The following is a 19612-nucleotide window of genomic DNA, read 5'->3' as shown; positions in this document are numbered from 1 at the left end:
TTAAGCCTAAACTGTACAGGTCTGTAATCGAAGATGTCATTAATGATGTCAGAGAGGTTTTTCTGGATGAAGGAGTGGATGAACAAGTTCTTATGGAACTCAAAACAGTAAGCTGAAAGTTTTTTTTTAATAGACCAATATATCAAATGTTTCTTGGTCCTGCCTACTGTTGTACGCAGTAAAAATGCTGATTTTTATTTAGTGAAGCACTATATTCTCTTTGTGTTTGTAGTCCCATATCATTTGGATTATACTGCTCTACAGAAATATCTGCCTACCTTGTTTACTTCCCCTAATTTGACGTGACAAAACTTGACATAAACTAACAGTAGACATCTAAATCAACAGTGTAACCACTTCAGTCCCTGAAAAATTATATCCTAAAAAAAAGAAAAAGATGTGTTTATTTTAGAGGTAAACAATTCCAAAGGTTTCTGTGCTGGAAAAATAAGTATGTCTACTCCATTTGATGTTTTTGTCTTAGTGAAGGAGTGTGTCACAGATGTATTCTGCAGGTCACGTCAGAAAAGATTCAATGAAGAAAGAGGCAAAGAAGGAAAATAAAAGAAGGCTTAGGGAATTCTTAGCAGGGCCCAGTAGTCCTGGGTACCCTTACTTACTGAATACTTATGCCTCTCTGTTTTTGCGTTTTTGTGATTGTGGCTTTTCTTGGGAGAGTTCAGCTGACATCAGGAGCTACAGGGCTGGAGAGACTGAGTTTGATATTGTGGCAAAAACTGTCAGTTCTCGTGCAGCTTAATATTATCTTGGGTATACTAATAGTTTCTATTGATATGTTTTCAAGCAACTATTATTGAGGAGTTTTATGAAGAAATAGCTTTGGGAAAGGCTCTAATAAAGAATAGATTTTTTTGATTCATGCTTCTGTTAGAGTTATTATGGTTCCTTCACAAATGGAAGAAAAAATGAATGTTAAAGCTTAGACTGATTATTTTTAGCTGACTATTTAGTCCTTCTTATTAAAACATTACCTATGTGGAGTTTTCTCCTCGGTCTGTATTTGCCCAGGGGCTTTTTGGCTAAATAGACTGCATAAGATAAATAGTGAAAACAAATATAATTTTTTAGTACTGGCTGTATTTTTACAGATCCTGTAAAGTAAAAATCTTCAGAGATTTCTCTTTCCTTTCTCAAACTAGCTGTGGGAGAACAAGCTGATGCAGTCCAAGGCTGTAGATGGCTTCCATTCAGAAGAGCAGCAACTTCTGTTGCAGGTGCAACAGCAGCAGCAGCAACAGCAGCAACAACAGCATCATCACCACCACCATCACACACAACCTCAGCCACAGCAGACTGTGCAGCAGCAGACTCAGCCACAACAGGTTCTTATTCCAGCATCTCAGCAAGGTCAGGCTTACACTCTAACCTCTCTGGTGAAAGATTCAAATTAGACCAACTCCTTACTTAGCATATTCTAGATTTATGGGAAGAATGTTGATTTTGCAGGTAACCTTAGGTCTTGATGTGAAACTTTGCCCCTACTTGACTATATAATGGATCAAGCGAGCTGTTTAGATGAAAAAGTATCTTGATGTTTCTTTTAGTCTTGAATATGCTTAAGATTTTGAAAAAGATGAATTCTTTCTGCGTCACTTATTTTTTCATAATACATGACTTTCAGATTGTGACAAAAATCCATGAATTGCTTTTTGATTTCAAGACAATATACATCAGCAGTTGACAATTTATTCAGGAGTTGGTAATGCCACTAAGAGCAAATAAAGTTTAAAAACAAAAGAGTTCATTAAGCAAAAATGGTTGCTAGGATATGAAAAACACTCAAAATACATATAGGATATGTTTTTCATATTAGAACAGGTTTTCAGTGAAAAGCATAATGGCTGTTTTTCTTGCAGCTTTAGCAGTTTGCACAGTGGAAGTTCAAGATACACTTTGGTTAGCTGTAAGAGTAGTATTTCTTGTAGTAATTGTTTTACATGTTCTCAATGAAACATGTAGGAAAACATTTTCAAATTTCAATTGCAGAATTGTAAATACTACTAGATTTCACTGCTTGCTTACTGCATGAAAAAATCTCATGGAATGTTTGAGTTATCGTATGCTATTACATTCATTGCATAAAAATATTTATCTGTGATACTCAATCAGGGACTTCAATTTTTATTTCATAAATTTTTTATTTTTATTTCATAGATCAGAGCCTGTGTTGACATAAGCACAAGAGGAAACTATAACTGATTTTCTTCTCCCTCCCCCAAAAAGTTTATGTTTAAAACAGAGGGGAGCTAGTGTGAAAGGAACCTGTTATTGGTCTTTGGTTTTTTTTTCTTATTTTACTTTATTTTTCTTTTTTTTTCTTCTGGATATAAATCAGTTGCGACTTGGAATAAAATTTGTTTTGGTATTTAAGACCTCTAAAAACAAGCATCTTGAAATGAGCTAGTTACAGTTGGCAGACTCTGCAGATGTTTTTACTTGGACCTCTAGTGGTTGCTTAGATGAATAGCTATGACTCTGTTGACCACTACTAATATGGAAATCCCTATCCCCTGATTCTGTCTTAGAATCATAGAATAGCCTGGGTTCAAAAGGACCACAGTGATCATCTAGTTTCAACCGCCCACTATGTGCAGGGTTGCCAATCATTAGACCAGGCTGCCCAGAGCTGCATCCAGCCTGGCCTTGAATGATCCTGAATACAGTAATATATTTTAAACTGATTTATTGTTGCCCTGCACTGTGGCTTAAGACCAAATGACAGTGAGGAAGATAAATGAACTTGGATATCAAATCACTTCAGTCACAGGTACTTCCAGTTTTACTAATTGCATGACTTCCCTTTTCCATGGGGGAGGTGATGTAGTGTAAGAATTGGGTGAGTTGGTGTAGTATGTCTTTTCATGGGTTGGTGCAGCCACAGAGTGAAATTGGGACAACAGTAAGTGGTTCCTGCCATGTGGTGTGTGATTCTGGCATGTGGTCATGATTTTGTGAAAGTTGGAGAGATGACTTTGGTTCTTGGTACAGAACTGTGGGGCTTCTCTCCCCACAATTGAATCTTTCAAGAAGAGTTGTACTTCATTGTCCTTTGTTACAGAATTGGATTGAGAATACTATGTTGATGATTAGTTCATATTGCTTTGACATGTTCTAATTTCCTGTCAGTGGTTTTGGAGATTTTTGGACACTTTTTTGTGATCAACAGATTACTCACATAGCTTAGCTGTCTATTTCCTTTGTCACACCAAAACAATTCTGAGGCACGTGGTTGATAATATTTCATCTGCTGCGCTAAAAAGTCAGTGAAGATCACAAGTTTAACAGCTATGCTAAGAAGATCTAACTGAAGCTAACTGCTGTGTCCTGTTAACTTGCTCTTTCTCTTGCAACAGTCCTCATAATATTTTTTGGTTTTGTGTGTATGTGTTTTCTTTTGGTAGTTTTTTTGAGAGTTGATCACTAGTAGTTGATGTTTTGTTTCAGATTCAACTCTGATGCTGAATCAAGTCAGCAAGTTTATTAAAAAAAATACTGTAATAGCTTTCAGAAATACGTTTTAAATTTTACTTTACATAGGGTCAGATTAGATAATTGAAGCCATTGAAGTAAAATCTGTAAAAGGTGGAATAGCCATACTGCATCTCAGAGCTGCTGTTGTATATTGTCTTGACAGTAAAACTTGTAAGATCGAAGATGGCTCAGTAGCTGTTTTTACTGTGAAGATCAGCTGATATTTGTGTGATGTTTTTTCAGAGTTATTTTGGTTTGGATATTATTTTTGTCAGACTGTGTAATATTCATGAAGTGCTGTATTTTTCTGGTTTATAGCACCTCAGCAGCAGGTTATTGTGCCAGATTCCAAGCTGATACCACACATGAATGCATCGGGCATGGTAAGAAAAGCTGAGGCTTGTACATCTATATATCTATATGCTGTCATTATATAAGTTGTTTTGACTGAATAGTGAACACAAATCTGGTATTAGTCACCAGATGCTTAAAAGCAGGAAACGATAAAACTGTCTGTCTGCTTTCTGAGTTCTGCTGCTGAAATGACAATCTAGAAGTAACCAAGGACTTAGTTTTAGTAACAAAGCTTAGGGCTTACCTGGATCCTCTGCTTTAAGTGGATGGTTGGACTGGATTGTCTCGGAGGTCTTTTCCAACCTTGATGATTATATGATCCTATGATTCCAAGAGTGGTAAGCCTAAACTTTATTTAAATTGGAAATTGGAGTACTCTTGGTGTAAATCTGCATGATGTACTTGTTGCATACTAATGCAACACTATTAAATGACACAAACGTTGTATTTGCTAGATACAGGAAACAGCATCAACTGTTCTGAAGTCTAGGCTTATAGCAAATGAGAGTTTATTTAGTAATTCAGATCCACTTTTTCTGGTCATGTTATTTAGATTCATTAATTTATAGGAGAATATATAGCAGCCTGGTCATTTATCCATTTCTCAGTTTTTATCTCAAGAGGCTCATTTTGGTTGGTTGTTTTTATTTTTAAATGCCCTGGTTTAATAAAATAAATACATACAGATATACTTTGTTCTTGAAAACAACAGCTAATAATAATTAAGCATATTAAAACTAGAATTTATTACATTTTTACAGCTTCTCTGGGAAAAACATGTGAAGCAATGTTTCATGATTAGTCAAGGCATTGGTAACTTGCGTAACCTTCAGTCCTCCATTACCTGCTGACGTTATTATAGAAAAGAATCTGAACTTCATTACTCAAATAGAAACATGTACTCAGAAGCTGAGAGCGTGCTAATATTTAGCTTTTCTTAAAGCATTTTACGACTATTTCAATGTAATTTGTAACTTCTGTAGAACAACAATTAAACATTTTTTTTTCTCTTATTTAGTTAAATCTTGTTGATGGATATTGCAAAAATGAGGTTGTGAGGATTTTAAAACTCAGGTGCTGTCAAAATACGAAAACTGTAAACTGCAGAAGACTGCTATTCAATAAATATTCTTTTATAGAACTAAGTCGGAATACTTACGTGTTTCTAATAAGCTTTTAAGTTGGTATTAAATAATGTATCTGACCTTGAATGTCTTGGAGAACTGACTAATGAGAATTTATTTATATGCCTTTGGATATGTGAATGCAGAAAACCACTTTTAAGTTTTGCTTGTTTTTCTGTTATTTTGGAAGTGGTATTACTACTATATGGATCAGTCAGTAAAGGGAGATCATACTTCTTATAATCTGGATTTTATGTACTCTACCCAGTGATGAAATTTAAATCCTTTCAGTAGCAGAGGGTAATTTCTCATGGTTCTTCTGTGGTGAGGAAAGGGAGGATTTTCAAAAGATAACTGCAGTTAGACACTTGAAGTAGAAAAACCTCTGGAGTAATCCATCTCCCTATATGAGTCAAGGACTTAATGCAGATTTTTGTGTTTGGAACTATGTGAATTGCATTAAAATTTAATTTCCATAAGATAGAATCATTACCCATTGAGAGTTCTTGGATTTCTCTTCTAACCAGCTGTCTTGAGAGGAAAAAATAAGTCATTCTGTGAGCAATCAGTATGCTGTGTGCATATATTCACTTGAAAGAATTGTGTTATTTGGAACTTGAAATGTAGATCATTTGTAGAATGAAGAAAAGTGCAAAACTGATTGCTGCTCCTTGTGAAAACAAGACAAGTGAACATGATCACTGCTTAAGTACCTTATTTTCAGATTTGTAGACTCATGTCTTTAGCCGCTTTGGAAATGTAAAACTGCCACTTAAGCTATGTGGTATTCTTTATTAGTAGGTCAGGAGAGGTACATATTTTCAGGCAGTATGTTGTACACGAAACACTGGCAGTAACACTTATTAAAAAGCTTTTCTTATATTTCAGAGTGCTGCAGCCACTGCAGCTACACTGGCTCTCCCTGCTGGTGTTACTCCTGTTCAGCAGATACTTACAAATTCAGGTAACTGTCTTAACACTGAGGTCATGTGGTGGTTTTGTGGGTGCTTGCTGGGAGGGAGAAATTGTGGATTTTACTTGCTGTCATATATTGTTCATATTATCAAAATCAGGGAATCTTCTCTGGACTCTTGGACTGTTGCTCACCAGTCTTATGAACCTAACAGATTCTGTGCGAGTCTTCCCTGCTTTTTAGACGTGTGCATGAAGACAGACATTGCTGTCACTTCCCTTTGCATATTTCTGAGTACTGTGAGGCATGATATGAACCGTATTGACAAGCAGGTGACAAAAGTGCAGGATAGTTTCATCTGTAACTGCAGATCAGATGTGCCTTAACGATTGTAGTTCCCGCTGTGCTCATACAATGGAACTCCTAATTTTGTTGGCAATGCCAGTTTTATTTTAGATTTATCACATATATATACTGTTACACTTTATTCTTAGAATATAATATAATTGTGACTTTCATGAACAGCTTCATTAGCAGATGCTTTATTTGAGGCCATTCCCTCTAGTCCTGTCACTAGTTACACAAGATAAGAGGCTGATCCTACCTCACTTAAAACCTCCTTTCAGGTAATCCTAGAGAACAATAAGGTCTCACCAAGCATTCCCAGTTCCCTCAGCCACTCCTCATAAGGCCTGTGCTTCAGACCCCTCACCAGCTTCATTGCCTTTCTCTGACTGTGCGCCAGGGCCTCAATGTCTTTCTTGTAGTGGAAAGCCCACAACTGAACAGAGCACTCAAGGTGCAGCCTCACCAGTGCTGAGTACAGAGGGGCGATCACTTCCCTGCTCCTGCTGGTAACACTATTTCTGGTAGAAGCTATGGTGCCATTGGCATTCTTGGCCTCCTGGGCACACTGCTGGCTCCTGTTAAGCTAAGTGTTGACTAACACCCCCAGATCCGTTTCTTAATGCAGTCTTCCAGCCACTGTGCCTCAAACCTGTAGCATTGCCTGAGGTAGTAAAGAAAGATCTGAGAAAGTTTGTTTCCTAGAATCAGTTGCTTTTCTTCCCAGAGTAATTCACTTAGTCTGCTCAGAATCGTCTGGGACTTAACCTCCCTGCTTTATGCATTTGAATGTTTAATGGGTACATGGTGGAAATGAAATTTAAACGTGTAGCTGTTCTAGAAATCTAAGATCTTCTAATTCCTAAGGAAGAACATCTGTGCTTTAGAAAAGTATTATATTGTTACTTCTATTATACTTACTGTTTTCTTTTACAGTTGCAAATGTTTGTAGTATGTTGTCTTTAAGGAGGGGGTAGGATAGCCTGCAGAACTGTATTTCCTTCCTTCTTTCAGATTTACTTACCTGTTAAAGAGACTTTTGTAGTTTGATAGGAGAACAGAAAATAAAATCAATCTTTAGGGAAATATTTAAAGTTAAGGATTGTCTAATTTCATTTTTTCTCCTTCATTTGAATAGAAATGTAAAGAGTATGTTGGAATATATCTTAGCTCCCCCTTTTCAGAGTTGGAGGCCAGCTGTACAGGCATGCAAGCCTTCAACACATTTTGTGAAGAATAGGTATGAAATAATAAAGCTATAGGTTAGTTAAAGAAATAGAGATCAGAATATAGATATTGTGGAGAAAGGAAGGAGAAATAGATAATGAATATAAGAGTAGACTTTACAGAAAGACAGCTACATATTAAATTTGTAAAGACAGTTACGTACAGAAGGATTTCCCTTAATGTGGTTATCAAAGGGACAAAAGTCCCAGAAGGGGGGATGCCATCTGGCTAGATCTTGGAAATGCCACAGCATTGGATAAAACTAAAGCGATGTGACTACCTGTGCTTCTTGTTTTGGTATGTATCCATGTGGATATTGTGTACCTTGACTTCAGAAAGGCTTTTAACGTGTTCTCCTGTAACGTCCTCGTAGTTAAGCTTTGGAAGTGGGAGATAGATAGGTGCACCGTGAGGTGAATTGAGAACTGGCTGACTGGAAGAGCTCAGAGGATTGTGGTCAGTGATGTAGGGTCTATCTGCAACCCTGTAGTTTGCAGTGTTCCCCAGAGGTTGGTACTGGCCTAGTACAGCATCATCGTCAGTGACTTGGATGAAGGGATAGAGTGCACCCTCAGCAAGTTTGCTGATAATAATACAAAGCTGGGGGGAGTGGCTGACACCAGAAGGTTGTGCTGCTATTCAGTGAGATCTGGAGAGGCTGAGGAATTGGGTGGAAAGGAATATTAGGAGATTCAACGAGGGCAAGTGCAGAGTCCTACACCTGGGGAGGAGTAACAACACACACCAGTGAAGGGTAAGGGCTGGCTATCTGGAAATGATCTCTGCTGAGATCATGAGAGGGACCTGGGTGTCTGTTGGACAACAGGTTGACCATGAGCCAGCAGATATCAGTGGTATTCTGGGGTGCAATAAAAAGTGTGGACAGCTGCTCAAGGGGAGGGTGTTCTTCCCCTCTACTCTATCATGGTGAAGCCACATCTAGAGTACTGTGTCCAGTTCTGGGGCTTTTCAGTTCAAGAAAGGGAACTTGTGTAGAGAGTCTAGCAGAGAGCCACAAAGGTGATGAGGGGCCTTGAGCATCTCTCATATGAGGAAAGGCTGAGTAATCTGCAGCTGTTCAGCCCGGAGAAGAGAAGACTGAGAGGGGAATCTTATCAATTCTTAAAAGTAACTAATGGGTAGGAGTGAAGTGGATGATGCCAGACTCTTTTCAGTGGTGCTCAGCAACAGGAAAAGGGTTGATGGGCACCGACTGGGATGCAGTTCAATTTGAGTATGAAAAAATCTTTGTTTTATGTGAGGGTGACAGGGCACTGGAACAAGCTGCCTAGAGAGGTTGTGGAATCTCCTTCTCTGCAGATATTCAAAATCTGCCTGGACGCTTTCCTGTGCAACCTACTTTAGCAGGGACGATTGGACTAGTTGATCTCCAGAGGTCCTTTCCAACCCCTACAATTCTGTGATTCATTTGTACTCTGCCTGTATAGTTTATCTTAGAAAACATGAGGCATGTTTGGAAGTAGGAACTAATATTTGAAATACTGTCTTGCTTTAGAGATTTAGTCTTGGTTTGCATACTTCACAATGATAAACAGCCTTATTAATGCTTCCTTTCTGGCACAGCTGCTGTAGCACGGTATCTTTTCATGGGTGAAAACAGAATACAATGCTCTTTAATTGTTATCAGTGTTCTTTCAGGAAACGGCTTTCTAAACTAAGGTAGTTTTAAATGGAGATATCTGTTCTTTGATTAATTTGGTGTTTGTTTATTTTACTGCAGGCCAGATCCTCCAAGTAGTTAGAACTGCAAATGGAGCTCAGTATATCATTCAGCCACAGCAGCCAGTTGTTCTACAGCAGCAGGTCATACCACAAATGCAGCCTGGTGGCGTACAGGCACCTGTTATACAGCAGGTAAAGAAAATAAATTAATACGTACACTTGAAAGTAAAAACCTGATAGTAATTATTAAGTGGGCTTGCATTTTTTGCTGTCAAATTTAAACATTATACAGAGATGGAAGTAGTATATTTAAAAAAGGATTGTGTTAAGGATGTTTTCAAAGATGAAATATTTTGGAATATTGTTTCAAATGTCGTTTTTATTCTTGCAAGATTCAGACTAGCATTGGTTTAAAACTGCATTTGTATGGGTCCAGTGACAATTACATTACTTGCACAATTTTAGTCACTATGTATTTAGTCACAAATGTATTGATCGGTTAAATGATTTTGTGTTGCAGAGCATGTAGAGGAAAATGCCTTTAAGCAAACCCAAACAAATAAACAAAAACCCAAACCGTAAAAACAACCCTGCACCAAACCTGAACATTTCATTACTGAACACAGTATGTTTTTTGTCAGGGTTTTTGTTCAGTTACAGGGTCAACTGTGCATCCAGATTGTGTAGGCATTGAATTTATTATTGTGTCACAGTTCTGCAGCTTAGACATGAATAACGATCTGTAGCGAATTTCAGGTTAAGTGTTCTGTAAAGAAATTTTAAAAATAATCTCCTATTTGAGTTTAAACGTTATTGCACTGTGCTTGGAATTTGAGTGCCGAAAAGTACCAAGTAATTATAGAAGTTACGCTATTGAAGATTTAATTACCTGTCTGATATAGATGGAGTATCTATATTTCTTTATCTATGTTTCTCTAAGTAGTTGAAGTCAGATTGGTGTGCTGTCACAGGGTTATCACTAGATATAAGTCCACCACAGCATATGCTTCGTTGTCTTCTGGTAGTTTGGTGTGTTACCAACCACTATACTATTCCATCAGGTTTTGGCTCCAATTCCTGGAGGGATTCCCCAGCAGACAGGAGTGATTATTCAGCCTCAGCAGATCCTTTTTACAGGAAATAAAACTCAAGTTATACCTACAACAGTGGCTGCCCCTACACCAGCTCAAGCACAGATTCCTGCAGCTGGTCAGCAGCAGCCACAGCAACAACAGGCACAACCACAAGCACCACTTGTTCTCCAAGTTGATGGAGCAGGAGACACATCATCTGAAGAAGAAGAAGATGAGGAAGAAGACTATGATGATGATGAAGAGGAGGACAAAGAAAAAGATGGAGGTGAAGATGGCCAGGTTGAAGAGGTAAAATTAACATCATTTCAGAAGATTGCAGAATGCCTGTATTTCATTTTGAATTTTTTCACCACAGTACTTAAAGGAATACTGTAATCCTCAGAGCATGTTACCTTTCCATAATCTTGAAAATATCAGTGCTATCTGTGCATTGTAGTTTCTTTATATCCCATACTGATGTGGTGGAAACTGTGTATTATCAAAGCACCTTGAAATGCAACTGGTGTGGCAAGGGATAACAGAAAAAAACTGTTAATTATGATGAGTGCCTTTTTAAAGACTTCAGTATTATTTTTGATGGTATGGAAAGGTCAGCCCTGATATTATGAATTCTTCATAAGCAAATGGAAATAATCAACTCCATTTGGGACAGAGTGTATTCCAAAACCAGGTGGTAGGAGGAATGACAAAAGGTGAGTGTATTTCTAATACACTGAGAGAACAAATAGGTGTGGTGGTGTGGCCTGCATCTTACTCACTGGTAGGTTGCCTTATATCATACTTGAAGGGGCCTGAGAATGAAATTCGATTATAAAACATTTTTAGGAACACATCTGACCTTGATATAGTTAAGTCTGGAGTTAGGATTAGGAGCAAATGTTCTTAGTGACTTGCTTAATAATACTGTGTGTTTAGTTTAGATTTTCCATTTACTTGGTTTTGGACTTCAGTGGTTCTAACTGAGTTTTGTTCTGTTGCACCAAAAAACATCAGAGAAAAAGCTAATAAGCTAAAAGTAGTTTTATTTCAGTTTCTGACAGGAAACTTTGTAGTCCCTAAGTCTATCTGTAAGATGCATTTTGAACTGTTGAATCACTTACACAGTTCTCTGCAGATTTTTCTAGTTATCTTAAGATTTCATTTAAAATCCCAGTATGAGGAGCATTTGTAGCATTTCACCATCTGTATCACCCATGCATTATATATGCTGGTAAAACCTAAAATTTTTGTCAAGGAGTTAAAAACTGGATTTTCTGTAATACATCTACAGTTGTGTCAAACAATATTTTTCTGTTAGAAGTTTTGTCCACAACACCCTTTCCATTATACTGATGGGTACCGATGTCAGTCTTGGATATGTTAGTAGCTGCTTTAGTAAGTATGGGTCATCATGCTTCAATATTGTATTCTTTAGTGTAGATTTTTTTTAGTATGCTAAGGCTTCATTATCAGTATGCCAGAGACTTCCCCGTGACTTTTGCTTCTAGCATTCATCAGCAGGTAGATAATGAGTTGAGTAATTCTTTAAAACTTAATTATAACAATAATTGATATCAGGAACTCTGGCACACCTTTTTCTTCTCTCACTTCCATTTTCATAGTATAGCTTATACTTTTTGAGGCAGGTGGCAGGTGGGAAGATAATGATTAAGCAGAAGGTCTAAGAAAAAACATTTTGCATTTATTAGTAGTTGTTTTAAGCTTTTGAAGTACTTGCTGTTTAGATGAGGTAGAGAAAGAAGAAGGAAAAAGGAAACTTGCAGAAGCATTCTCACCATATTGCATAGAATGCAGTACATCAGAATTCTATTTTGACAAACACTAGAGGTTAGCTGCTTGAAGAAAGGAGTGAGAATGATTTAGAAGAGGTATCCAATTTAGATATGAGATTTAAGACAATCCTCTTAAGTGCAAGTGGGAAGGTCATGCAGGGAAGGAGAAATGAGACTTGCAGTTCAATAGCGCTTGTTAATACCCTTGTGGCATCATTTTGTAATCTTGCAAGACATGCACAGGTCTAAAGAAATAGTAAAGAGTAGAGGAAATAACACAACTTGGAAGACTTCTGAGGAGGAAAGGCCACTTGTAGAAAGACAAAAAGTTGAAAATTATTTTTAAGGAAAAATACTTGTATCTGGAGAAGTTATTTTTACCTATCTCTGCATCATCTTGAAATATCTTTTTTCCTCCTCTGCAAACTTCCTGCTTGTGTTGAGATCTGTTTCCATTTGTAGTACATAAGACAAAGATAAGTAAGTCTTGGAATTTCTATTTTAATGGAATGTAGAGAGAGATGTGAATAATGTTTTATTTGCATTGCTTAGATGCTTTAGAAAAAAAGAAAATACACATAAGTTTTTGTGAAGAGACATTGCAAGTGCTAGAATTTTTAGAATAAAAGAATGAAAGTGATTATGGTGTGTCGCGATTTCATGTGATGTGATGATGAAAGACTGCTGTGCTCATAATCTGTCCTGAACATTGAAATTGGACACTGAAATTGGTAAGGACATCCCCCTTGTATCATGGATGGCAGAAAGGAGGTGTATATGAGCCCTCTGCTGGAAAGCTGAATACTTTGCACCTCCAATGCTTATGTAGGTCTGTGCCAACAGACTGTAGCCTGATCTGGAATGAAAAATCTAAATAACTGCTGTAACTTTACTAAACATTGCAACTTTTGCCACATATTTCTTTCAGGAGCCTCTTAACAGTGAAGATGATGTGAGTGATGAGGAAGGACAAGAACTGTTTGATACAGAAAATGTTGTTGTGTGTCAGTATGATAAGGTAAAATATAAAACGCGTGCAAGCAATCTAATTTCTCTTATTCCTTCAAGACATAATTTTTAAGTGATGAAGTATCCTTTTGTGACTGTGTAGAACAGGTAGATGTGTAGAGGTTATAATGTGAATGTTAATGCAAGAACTACCTGTCATTTATATGAAAGGTGGGGTTTTTGTCTGTTTGATACTTTTTAGCTAGACTTGGAGGTATTGAGTAAAGCCTAGAAAAATTTGGTTGAATTTTTTTCTTCATCATACCTATCTGTGATCTTTAACAAAAGGTCAGTCATCTGTGTCTGGAGAAGTGAACTATCATAAGTAAGCTTTGTAGTTTACTGTAGCCATAAATTAAAGTAGTAGCCATCAAGGTTTAGACTTAGTAGAAAATTACTTACTGATCACTAAAAATTCCTCTTTTTGATAACTATAGTTTTCAGAGGAGAGTGTTCTTTCTGTGCTATTCATTTTTTTTATTATTTTCAGAAAAGGCAATGTGGAATGCTTTTGCTTATTTTGCTTTAAGTTCTACTGAACTCTCCAGTCTTCTCTTGAGTTACTACTTTATTTCTGTATGTTTGCCCCAAAATACTTGGGTCTATGTGCATTCATCCCCATCTGGAGATCTTACTTTTCTCACCTGACACTTAAGATAGAACACGAATGTAAATCATATAAAATGACTTACCATTGAGAACAAATTATAGAATATAAGATTAACAGATATATGCATTATCAGCTATGCCATCTTATGCATTTTTTTTAACATAGAGATTTTCAGACTGAAGTCTTTTAAACAATCCATTTGCCTTTCAACCAGTTCTTAATATCCCAAATCCTAGCATCAAACTCTAATAATTTAGGTAGAAAGTTAAATACATTTACTGTCTATCTGTATATGAAGTAGTCAAACTAGTTTGCAGGTAGAACGGAATTTAGATAGCACAAGCAAAGAATAAACTTAGTGTTGGACTCCTTCAGGGCTAAGTTTAAAACATCAGTCTTTGTTTCAGTGTTTGAAATAGAAATATCTGTCTTTCAAGTGGAGTTTCATGGTGTGTTGTAATCAAAATAATTTATTAAAGCAGTAGAAGTTGATATATATTTCTCATGTTTCCTTTCCAACCATCTCTAAAAACTTTTAAATGCTTTTTATTTTACAATGTCTTTGAATTTGCATGGTTTCTTGACAGTTCCTGTGAGATTTTTTAATCTGGTTTGAAAAATATATCTGAAACTGCTAGATCTATCATTAGGATTTGTTCTCTATGGCTAAATGCAGAATTGATTTTCATTATGTTTATTGTAATTTGGTAATGTATGTTTAATTGTTATTTTCGTTTTTCTTGCTGATGTAATTTATTATGTAGTTTACTTTATGCATTACTGCCTATTTCTGATGCAGAGTAAGACTTGAACTTTTTTCCCTATTTTTAGATCCATAGAAGTAAAAACAAATGGAAATTTCATCTCAAGGATGGCATCATGAATCTTAATGGAAGAGATTATGTATTTTCCAAAGCCATTGGGGATGCAGAATGGTGAAGTTTTTAAGACAAACAAAACAAAAACTCCCTGTAAAAGGAAAAAATGTTCAAAAGCAGGAAAGGTTGAGACTTGGACATATTCTCCAACCAAAATGTGTTTCTGCACATGAAGCATAAACAAAAGTATTGGAACAAAGGTAAAATGTGGCAACAAAGACACTACTTCAGATGAGCAAGCCATGGACTGTAGCAGCTATAGCATTGTCTGGGAGCTGGTTTTGTGTGTTAGGAATACCTTAATTATCAATTCTACATACAGGTACCTACAGCTGGTATTTAGCATGTAAGGCTTTGTTCCCCCCCCCCTCCCCTTCTTCCCATGGTTTAAGATTTTAAAATACTTCCAATGATTGAAGGAACTCTTCCCTGTGATAGATTATTAATCTGAAAATGCTTATTGTGTGTACAAATCTTTGCTTTGAACACTTCCTTTTGGTAGTGAGGATGGTCAGAATGTTACTTCGACTGTGTGCAAGCTTTGTACAGAAGGGTGAGAATTAAGGTGTTAAATTTTAAATAACTTGTATAGGGAAAATATTTTTAATTCTGATATGCTCATTAATTATAATATCTATTTGTGGTTTTCAGTTCAGTTCCCCGTAAGCAAGTTGTTGTTCCTAGCAGTTATAAAATGTTAAAATGATCATTTATATTTCAAAGTTATTTTAATTTCATATAAGTGATACTTTTCATTTAGGACTGTTTTTTTTTTTTGTTGTTTTGTTTTGTTTTTTTTAAATACTAAGCACCTGTAGCTCTGGGCTCCCCCTGCCCCCAAAGTCAGACTGCTTAACTTTTTAATTATATTCTTGCTGTATGGTGGTGGTTTCAGCATCGTTGAATTGAAACAAATAATATAGCTTCCACTGACTTTTTCAAAGGCTTTTTGGAGGGCTTCTGAATCAAATGTGTAGGTAATCACACAACAGATGCATTCCTTCACCTACTTACTACATCCGTAGTACAGACATCCACTAAATTTTTAATATAGAAAGTAACTTTAAAACTATTAAAATCCTGGCTGCAGCTCTCTTAATCAAAGATGTGCTTTACTAAGAAGTGTAGCCATAAGTTATGTGTAGTAGTTAATCTCTTTGAAGTTTCCAGGTGGCATGTAATTTCATGAGGAGAGCTGCACAGCTTTGAGAACACAATTTTTTTTTTAAAGTGTCTGTAGACTGACTTGTTAACAGAAAATTATAGTTAGATCTTGTGTAGCCACTTTCTCATATGCCTTTTCAAGAGGTGTGGTTTTGTGTTAATTTTTCTTTCAAGCAACAAGGTTGTTTCCCTCTGCTTCCCCTTCTCTCCTGAGAACTGAACATTTTTCTTCACACATTGGGTATTCTTGCAAATTCTGCTTTCAGAAATGCAGTTACTTTTGAATGAGGAGGGGAAATGGGCATTATACCTGAGAAACTGTTGAGGAGAGAATGTCCACATGGCTCACCATTTCAAATACTTTTCTTTACCTGAGTCCTTGGAAAGGCAATGAGAAGAGCACAGCAGACATTATTTTAGTTACCTTGAGAAAGACTTGCGGAAGCAGACAGTTGACCCATAAGTTCTGCCCTTTTTCTGTCACTCTAGAGAATGAAACTTACTAAGCATTATTTAATGAAGTCACAGGTATATTTTAGCAGTATATAAGCACTGCCCTAATTTTCATTCTCTCTGATTTACTTGCCTTCAAGTGTATTCTTAGTTTCAGTAGTATTCTAAAAAACAAACAAAATACTCCAAAATACTCCTCCAAAGAGGGTTTCTTTACTGTGATTTTGTATGTCTGTGCTCTCGTTGATAAAGAATAAATCTGCCTCTAAGTCATGCCTCGAGCCATATGATTGTTGTAAGCTATTTACATACATAAGCTTTATGAAAAGTTAATTGTGTTTTTTTTCTAATTCATTCTTCTGTGATGTCATTATTTAGAGTACATTTTTGGCTCGGGGTGTCAAGGTCTCAGACTGATTGGTGTTTGTTTTCTTCTGAACAAAGCAGATATTTTAGTTATTATTATTTGTACCACTGTTGACACTTCTATGTACAAGTGAGATGAAGTCAATATTGTACCCATTAATTCCTTCCTTCTCCTTTTCCAAATCTATTACCAGTGAGTCTTAAGTAGTGGACTTAAGAAAAACTCCCTTAACAGCACAACTAAACCAACAAAAGGAAAAAATCCCTTTAGCTATAGATTCCTGATGAGACTATTGGAACCCAGATTACTTGGACAACACTTGGTTTTCATATGTCTTAGAATTTTTTTTTCCCACATGCATACTAGAAGCTACACAGCCTTTTTATTTATTTTTAAGGGATAGCAGAATTTTAAAGGTAACTCAAGTTTAGGCTGTTCTGAAGGATGTCTGAGGCTATCTGAACTTGCATTCTTTTGCAAGCTAATTGTATGATATGCTTTTCAAATAAGTTTTGTTACTTTCAAATACAAGTACCTGTGAAGTTTTCTGTAAGCCAGTCAAACACAAATATACCAAACTGTGCTCTTATTTCTACATCAAGTGTTCCTTTTTTAAATCAAAAAGCATGTTTTAATTTTATTTTATTGTAGCAGCTTGCTGTAAGAATGTAGTTTGCTTAATTTTACTATTGTACTTGAACTTTAATCATGGTTTTAACAATGTAACTGAACAGACCATTTCACTAGGTTCCACAGAAACCATTCCTTCAGAGGGCAAGGGATTCCCATGTTCATAGTTCATAAATGATTTTTTTTCCCTTGGAAATAGTTTTTAATGCTGTTTTATTTTTGTTTATTTTTTTTTAAATAGTTCAGTATTACAGAAACAAATAATGATTTCAAGAGGACTTATTTAAAATTTGCACAGATAATGGAGCACCTTTTAATGACAGAAAAAATGGGGAAAGAAACTTCATAATTGTAACCGTGATGACTGATGGAAACTTGCAGAGCAACAGGGCAAAATTGGTACTCTTATGCTTTTTTGGTTTGTAGAATGCCTGTTTTGCCAGTATGACAGATTTTTTTTTTCTGTTGGTTTCCTGAAAGAGTAAATTTCCTGTAGTGCTTCAATCATAAAAGCAACTTTTTTGCTCTAATTCTGTTGGGTTCTAGTGTGTGCAATCATTTAAAAACATCTAAGTTGAAAACATGTTCAAATATGTTTTCTTTTAAAGAAATAATAGAAAATTTAGTCACATAAGGAACTTTATATTGGACTATTTAAATAAAATATGATTTTATCCCCCCTGAGTTGCTGGTTAGTGACAAGATTTCTTTGAGGCTTTGTTCTCCTTGTTCCTACATTGGAATTACAAGTTGCATTTGAATTTCATTCAGCTTCCTTAATGCAATTTAAAGTAGCAATTGTGGTCTGAGTTATTTCCAAGATTATGATACCTGATTCTGTAGCACAGTTTCTAGAAAAGAGTAAAGAACATGTTGTCATGTAATAGAATTTTTTACAAATGGTTTTCTATTTCTGCTGCAGAATAGAAGTGCTAATGTAAATTTCACTGAGTCTGTGAAAATAATTCCACCATTTGACAGTTAGCAGTAATTATGTCACCATAAAGCTTTGCCAGGGAAAAAATTCTCAATTCCAATGAAGCAGTTGGAGACCTTGTTAAGTAAAGTGCATTTTGATTCAGTCTCCTCAGTTTTTTTAAAACAAAAACAAACAGAAAAATCCTTTTAAAACAAAATGGTCAAAAATTCTTCCCAAAGCAAAAGCTTCCCATCATGCAATAAGATGTTCAGGAGGTGAAGAGTAATCTTAGGATAATGCACACTGATATTGGGCTGCTTTCACAGCACCGTGGGGTTTGTTGCGTGCCACCCCCTTCCCTGCTCCACACACAACTGAAATCAGAATTATTTTCAGACTTTGAGAGAGAGTAATGACTATAAAAGATGAAGAAACTTGCACATCATTTTGTATTGATGTCTAGCATTTAAAGTCTTGTTTTCCCATTGCTGTGATTGGTTGGGAAATGTGTAAAAAACAGTCCATTGGTTTCCCTGTTGTTTACTTTTTTTAGGGAGTTCATGCAATGTGTCTTTTAATTATTATTTGGCGGATTTGACATTGTGGAACAAAAGGAGGTTTTTTAACAGGATGAACTACCTTGAGTTAGCTAAATGTACAGTCATTCAATGAGACATGTTCCAGAGTGCATAGGGTACCAATAGAATATGGAGTGGGGGAATATCCTTTTTTGCTGTTCTGAGCTACTATTGTCAACTGCTGTTGTACATATACTGTTATGTGTAAGGGGGTAAATATATTTATTATGTTTGTAAAATTCATTCTGTACAATTGCAGATCAAGGTTGCTCCTCTGTGATATACAGGATATTATGTTTCAAAGGCCATGCTTGGAATACAATTAGAGAACTTAGTATTTTGATGTACTAAGACCTATTTTAAGTTTAATATTTTGCCTTTGCAAAAACTTTAATTAAAGATGTTATTTAAAAATGTTTGCCACTTCATTTACTATCTTGCATGTGTGCATTTGTTTAATATCTGATGTTTAATGATTTTACTGAAGAGTCTGAATTAATTTTCGTAACACGAGTAACCTCTGTCACCTACGTGTTGAGTTTGCTTTGTAGGCTTTCCATTTAACGTAATCAGAATGACATGACATGAAAACTCACATTTTGATTTTGATTCCAGACACCTGTAATTATTTAAGAATTATTGTCCTGTGGTAACATGAGACTTAGGTCTTGAGAAGAGATTTTCCAAACAACTTGGTGTGCAATCTGGAGTACCAGTTCTGTAAATGGAAATGCAGGATAATACTGGGAATGAAATACACAGTTGTTGGAGGAGAACAGGCTGATAGTAAGGATTTTGACAGTGAAACTGATTTGACAGAATTGCTTTCTAATGCAAACAACTGACATCTCTTCTGGCTATCAATAGTTTATTGAGACATCATTCGTGCTTTGTGTTTAAATCTGACTTTTGAACTTGAAATCATTTTCAAAAGGATTCAGAATGATTCTGAATAAGCATCAGTAATTTTGATGTTCTACCACTGCTGTCTAAGTTGAGCA

At 36.0% G+C, this 19612-nt stretch overlaps 1 protein-coding gene across 1 annotated transcript; it reads left to right on the top strand.

Annotated features, from left to right (window-relative positions):
- Positions 1–6: 6 nt before the first annotated feature.
- Positions 7–19039, top strand: GTF2A1 (general transcription factor IIA subunit 1). Its single transcript, XM_010711792.3, has 8 exons — positions 7–107; positions 1161–1368; positions 3811–3875; positions 5859–5934; positions 9197–9330; positions 10200–10520; positions 12933–13022; positions 14454–19039. Exons 1-8 carry the CDS (start codon positions 93–95, stop codon positions 14559–14561), a joined length of 1017 nt encoding a protein of 338 aa, XP_010710094.1. The 5' UTR covers positions 7–92; the 3' UTR covers positions 14562–19039.
- The last annotated feature ends 573 nt before the right edge of the window (positions 19040–19612 follow it).

The sequence above is a fragment of the Meleagris gallopavo genome, chromosome 5 (genome assembly GCF_000146605.3).
Source record: "Meleagris gallopavo isolate NT-WF06-2002-E0010 breed Aviagen turkey brand Nicholas breeding stock chromosome 5, Turkey_5.1, whole genome shotgun sequence".
In the NCBI taxonomy this organism is placed as follows: domain Eukaryota; kingdom Metazoa; phylum Chordata; class Aves; order Galliformes; family Phasianidae; genus Meleagris; species Meleagris gallopavo.
This window is presented reverse-complemented; position numbering and strand designations above follow the sequence as displayed.